General features: G+C 44.2%; 1 protein-coding gene across 3 annotated transcripts in view; it reads right to left on the reverse strand.

Annotated features, from left to right (window-relative positions):
* The window catches only part of Ipo8 (importin 8), a 64,227-nt gene that overhangs the window by 6,573 nt on the left and 50,962 nt on the right, over positions 1-6,692 (reverse strand). For all 3 annotated transcript variants that reach the window (XM_005364624.2, XM_005364623.3, XM_026787907.1), the window contains exons 20-22: positions 5,082-5,177; positions 2,858-3,078; positions 1,097-1,302 (exon numbers count right to left, since the gene is read on the reverse strand). In XM_005364624.2, the coding sequence (XP_005364681.1) occupies positions 1,097-1,302; positions 2,858-3,078; positions 5,082-5,177 (523 nt within the window). The remainder of the gene's footprint in view (positions 1-1,096; positions 1,303-2,857; positions 3,079-5,081; positions 5,178-6,692) is intronic.

A 6,692-nucleotide genomic window follows, 5' to 3' on the forward strand; every position in this document is an offset into this window, starting at 1 on the left:
GTGAGTTCGAGACCAGCCTGGTCTACAAGAGCTAGTTCCAGGACAGGCTCCAAAGCCACAGAGAAACCCTGTCTCGAAAAACAAAAAAAAAAAAAACCTCTTATCCTGAGAGAGTACACCTAATCTAGGGAGTCAATCAGTTAATGGTAGCTATTTTCATTGAGCTCGTCAGTATATACAAAAAAGTAAGTCTTCAGTTGCTAACTCATAGTTAAGACCATCTGATTCTCATATATATGCTTTTCAAGGCAAAACAACACCTACAAGGCTTCACTTAGAAGTCACAGAGTTTTAAGTATCAAGGGGCACAGATCTAAATGTACTCCACACGATAAAATCTGTAAGTCATGGAAGGCCCAGTTTAAATGTGTCACAGGCCAAAGGATGTCGATCTGTTTAATGATCACAAACAGGCTGAAATGAAGGAAGCACGTTCCAATCAAAATCCAAGTCAGAAATGACAGTGCATACACACAGTCCTAGCACACAGGAGACGGAGGCAGGAGAATCGTGAGTTTAAAGCTAGTCTGAGCTACAAAGCAAGGTCTGTCTCAAAAAACAAGAAAGCAGAGGCCAGTGAGATGTTCACTGAGTGAAGTACTTGCCTCCAAGCCTCAAGATCTGAGTTCAATCCCCAAGACCCAGTAAGCTGTTTTCTGACTTCCACACACATGCACACCAGTATAATTATAATTTTTTAACATTTTAAAAGCAGAATCTGGGGCTGAGCTCAGTGGTCCTCTTGCAGAGGACCAAAGTTTGGTTCTCAGAACCCACATGGTGGTTCACAGTGATCTAAATTCAGTTCTAGGAGATCCAATGCCTCCTTCTGGTCTCGTTCACAATGATCTAAATTCAGTTCTAGGAGATCCAACGCCTCCTTCTGGCCTGGTTCACAGTGATCTAAATTCAGTTCTAGGAGATCCAACACCTCCTCTGGCCTCCACAGACGCCAGGCATACATAGTGTACATGACCGTGCCTGCTGGCAAACACTCATGCACGTAAAATAATTTAATTTTTATAGTAACAAATTAATGATAAATTATTTTTACAAAGCAAAATCAACTACAGTACAAATCGTAAGTAGGCTTTACCATCTTCCTCCATGTCTGCTTTCTGTGCTTTTGCGGGATCTCCACGGCTGACCTGCTGTCGTGTTGCACAGACCTGCTTCAGGCCAAGGAACAGGAAGAGGATGGAGGGCAGGATCTGTGCAGCCACGGCGTCCACAGCAGGAGGTCGGTTCTGCAGCTCCAAGAGGATGCTCAGTCCTATTATACACATCTTCCGGTCGTGGTGTCTGCGAGCGTTGAAAACCATGCAGATGTGGTCACAGAGGGCAAACTCTAGAGCCATGGTTCTCAACCTTCCATAGTGCCGTGACCCTTTAATACGGCTCCTCGTGTTGTGGAAACCCCCAAACATAAACTAATCTTACTGTTATTTCATAACTGTACTTTTTCTACTGTTATGAATCATTATGTATTATTTTGGAGATAGAGGTCAGTCAAAGAGGTTGTGAACTATTAATATATTAATATATTTTATTACAAAGAGGTACTGCTCTAGAAAAACTAAAAGAAGTAAAATCCTTATAAACCAAATTCTACAAACAAACCAACCAACTCTTACTACAAAAAAAGTCTGTCAGGGAGGTCAGGTGTGGTGGATCATACCTATAACCACAACACTGAGGAGGCTGAGGCAGGGATACTGCAAACTCCAGATAAATCTCAACTATAGAGCAATTCCAAGGCCAGCCTAAGCTCTATAAAAAGACTTGATTTCAGGAACAGGGGAAGGGCTTACAGGAGTCATCTTGCTATAACCACTTATGATTAATGAAAGAGCTGTATCTGAGGTTGTCAGAGCTGAAATGTCTACTCAGCAACATAAGGTTGCATGCAACGGGAGAAATGAAGGGCTCTCCAGACCGTGCTCTCTTGGCAGATGCTCCATCCACACCAACCCCAGTTGCCAAACAGTATTTCAAAAAGTCAGCATGCTAGGTGGCTACACACACACATCTTCCGACAGATAAGAAAATTATAATTCCAAAGGCAAAAATGATTGGTCATTTTATGTTAGACATATTTCTATGAAATTATTTCCTTTGTTTAAAGACATCAAAAATTAAGACAAAAGTGGGGAGGGGGGTGCGGCTCAGTGTTAAGAGCAATTGCTGTTCTTCTAGAGGACTTGAGATTGATGCCTAGGACCCACAACACCAGCTCCAGAGGAACCAACACTTCTTCCAGCCTCTGAGGGTACCCACCCTGCACAGTATACACATGGTAAGCATCCACAGAGACATACACACACACATGACTCATACACACGGTAAGCATCCACAGAGATGCATACATATACATGAATAAAACTGAATCTTACAAGCCCAGTACTCAGAAGGTAGAGGCAGGAGGATGAAGCATTCAAGGCCAGCCTGGGCACATGAAATCTGTCTTGAAAACAAAATTAAAAACAACTATTCTATATTATATACTATATAATGTATCTTTCCATCAGGTTATACTTCAAAACACATTCCTAATTTTCTGGATTGAAGTGATAGCTCAGCAGGTAAAGGTGCTGGGCCCACAGGAGTTAAGAACAAAATCACCCCTAAAAGCTGTGCTCAGACACCCTCTACACACAAGGCATGACACGTTGTGCCTACACACATACACTGGCACAGATACAGAGTATCTTTTTAAATATTCCTAATTTTCAAAAATTTAAATAATAATGGACTAAAAATAGTCCCCAAGATATAAAGATATCCCTCAACACAACACTGTATTAAAAACTAAACTTCCCAAAACATCAAGGCCATGTAAAACCAACAGGGCACATACCCAAGGAAGTAATCCGTGTCGTTCATCCACTGGTTTATGAACTGCGAGGTGACGGGTCCCGGGTTGTGTGGCAGCTGGACTTGCTCCAGAGTGTGGAACAACAGCTCGGGGCTGTAGTAGAGGGCAGCGATCGCCACCTGGAGACACATCGTACGCAGCTCGCTGGTCTTGACCCCACGGGTCAGTCTCTCCAGGACAAGTTGAACGAACAGCGGGATACACTGGAGGGTGGGACAGAAGCAAGAGTCACCCACACGCTGCAGCCAAGAGCCTTTCCGATGGCTGATGCTGGCTGTGTCCCCAATAAATCTATCTTTGTGACTAAATAAAGTGCTTATTTCAACTGTGTGTAGGATATTTAAAGACATATATTCCCAAACCAAGAGAGACCAAGAGACTAAGTAGACAAAAAGTGACAGTCTCGTTCCCTCTTATGTCCACACTGCAGCCAGCAGGAAATAGCTCGTGAGCTCCACCTTCACTCAGCCACTTCCATGTTCAAGGTAAATGACAAAGGTAGGGTTGATGCCAATTTGGAAATAAATGAATCAGACTACGACAATACTGTGGGTCCCCTGACTGCAATGCTAACTCAAGCATGTATTTCTCATCTAGATACTCACTGATACTGGACTGGACGGTGTCACACATGTCTGATATCATCTACATTAGAACCACAAGTCATGGTGAAGTAATTATTCAAAAATCAGTAAAATCACAAGGAAAGCCAGCCATGGTGGTGCGTGCTTTTAATCCTAGCACTCAGGAGGCAGAGGCAGGGGGATCTATGAGTTGAGGCCAGCCAGGTCTACAGAGCAAGTTTTAGAAAAACCCTGTCTCAAGAACCTCCCTGCTTAAAAAACAAACAAACAAAAAACCCCAACTTTCTGACATGTTTCAAAACTAAAGTTAACGAATTTACTATCATATGTAAAGCCACCAAGAGTTAAAGAAACCTTTAGGTTTTAAAATTAATATAACAATTATCCCTTCCATTAAATTAAAAGAAGACTGACGACTTAGGAAAATATATCCATAGAAATACATTATCCATTAAGAAATGAATAAATAAATGAATGAAAGACCAGCAGCAGCAGCACTGGCATCCCAGACTAGATACACCAGCCCTTCCTCTAGTCTACAGGAAACCCAGAGGAGCGCAGTCCAGGCTATGGCTGAAGGTGCTATGCAGTGTCCATACCAATATTCCATCACCTACAGTCCTCAGCTCGTTGGCACAGAGTCATGAGCTTCCCTCTGCATCCCAGGACTAGTGCACACTCACTGTATTACGCTGCAGACTCTCGCGGACTATACAAGGTTGGTCCAGCTCCTTCCTACTTACCACACCCCTCCAAACTGAAGTTGTCACCTTTTCCCACCCGATACAACTCTCCTAAGTAGGTGATGAGATAAAGTCACCGGACAGAAGTTTTCACATCCCATCTTTCTATCTCAAGACAAGTCACTGTGAGCATTATCCAAACAGCCCTTTCATGATAATCAATATGCCCTAGGGTTTAGAAAGCAAAACCATTCCATAGTTAACTTGGAAACAATACAAACCCAGCTTCCTAGACACACTCCAGACAGTCGCACAGCAATGGAATCTGTCGACTCTTGTGTGGCTCATTTTCCCTAGATTTGGCCCTAGAAAACTTGTTTAATGAACATCTATGACCACCTGCAGGCAGGCAGTGTGGGTAGCACAACCCCGCTCCCACCTGCTGCTGCCCATGGCCTCCTTACCCAGGGCAGGTTCCACAGGCAAACCGAGGTGTTTGCCCTTACCCAGCTCCCACCTAATGCCTTCCACAGGAGCTCCTGCTGCAGATCCTGCTCTTCCCTTCCCACTGCTCTCCCAAGTCTCCTCGCTCATCTACAGAAGACCCGCTCATTGATAGCACACTCAGCACCCGGACCCTGGCCTTTGCTCTTGTCATTTCTCTGCGCAAGGGCTCTGTTTAACTGCTCGGAGCAGGAGCTAGCCCACATGATCCCTACTCTCTCTATTGCATACGCTCCTGTTTGTTTATTGTAATGTTATTGTTACCATTGCCATGAATGTTTCTGAGTCTTTTTTTTTTCTATCAAATAGGATTTGCATCAGCAAACACACTATGGCTGCCTTTTTACCTTCCCATCAAAATATAAGTAGAGTAGCAGTCAGGCATGGACATTTTTACATAAGTGTCCAGGAGGAGGCTTTTCTAATAAGTATCACCTGGTCAATTCCCCTTCCTTTGCACTGGAGGATGATGACTTCCAGGAGTTTAGCAGCATGGCACTCGGCGTCCTCTCCCGAGTCTCCACACAGGACCTAGAGTGACAAGAGTGTCAGAGGAAGCAAACCCCTGTGAATTCAGTCACAGAAATAAGCTTTTGTTGTTTTTTTGAGACAGGATCTCTATGCAGCCCTGGCTGGCCTAGAACTCACTGTGTGGACTGCCTGCATCAGACTCAGAGAACTCCACCTGTCTCTCTGCCTTTCAAGTGCTGGGATTAAAGGCCTGTGCCATCAACCCTGCAGGGATCACAGTTTTTAGAAAAGAAATTGGCTAGGCGGGTGTGGTAGTGCAGACCTTTAATCCCAGCGTTGGAAGGCTGAGGCAGGCAGTTCTCTCTGAGCCCAAAGCCTGTCTGATCTTTGTTTGCAAAAAGGTAATTTACAAACAGGCTGTGGAGCCACACACCTGAGTTCAAACTTGGCTCCAACACAGAAGCTCTGAAACCTGGTTACTAAGCAGCAGCCCAGTGATAAAAGTAGGGTTCTCGAATGTCTTAGGGCTAAATAGGGTCAAAAAGCCCAGAATTGTTGCTAAGGAAGAGATATTTTCTTCATAGGTGTAGCCATTGGCAAGACGTCAGTGCTTGTGTACACAACCCTAAGAAAACTGACTGGGTCAGAGAAAGGGGAGCAGGCATGAACGTTCATAGGATACCAGTCTGGGAGAGAAGGAGTCACGGGAGTTGGAGCCAGACAAGCGGAGGCAATAATGAGTAATTATGACTGACATACAAGTGCATGTATGAAAATAATGTTATAATGAAACATTACTATGTATAATTAATTCATGTTATCAAAAACATTTTTAAAAGAGTCTGACATGGTGTCACATGCCTTTAATCCCAGCATTCAGAAGGCAGAGGCAAGTGGATTTCTCTGAGTTCCAAACCAGCCTGATAAACAAAATGAGTTCCAGGCTAGTCAGAGCTACACAGTAAAACCCTGTCTCAGAATACTGGGGAGGGGAGGTGGGGGACGGCCTACAGAGATGTCTCGGCAGTTAAGAATGCCCTGGCAGAGGACCAGAATTTGGTTCCCAGCACCCACATTGGGAGACACATAACCACCTGTAACACCAGCTCCAGGGGACCTGATGCTTTCTTCTGGCCTCCTTGAGCAATGCACTCACACACACACACACACACACACACACACATACTCACACTCACTCACACACACACACACACACTTAAAAATATTTTTAAAGCACACAGGAAATGCCTGATGCATTGCAAGAATTCTTTAAATATGAGCTAGTATTAGAACGAAAAAATGAGCTACATGTCACATACTTGACAAGAACCTGCTGTGAACACTGCCTGGCCTTTGCTGCAGGAGCAGCTGAACTGCGATGGGACACACAACTGCTCTACTGCAATTCTCTGTCCCCCTTTCCTCAACACCCCACAACTGAGAGCTAAAACCTGAAGACCGACAGGTGGGAATGGTTCAGTCAAGGGGCTATCACAGAGCTACAGAAGGTTTAAAATCTCAAGATAGATAAGATCAAGGGGCTATCACAGAGCTACGGAAGGTTTAAAATCTCAG

This window comes from Microtus ochrogaster (genome assembly GCF_000317375.1).
Source record: "Microtus ochrogaster isolate Prairie Vole_2 chromosome 14 unlocalized genomic scaffold, MicOch1.0 chr14_random_2, whole genome shotgun sequence".
NCBI classification, from domain to species: Eukaryota; Metazoa; Chordata; class Mammalia; order Rodentia; family Cricetidae; genus Microtus; species Microtus ochrogaster.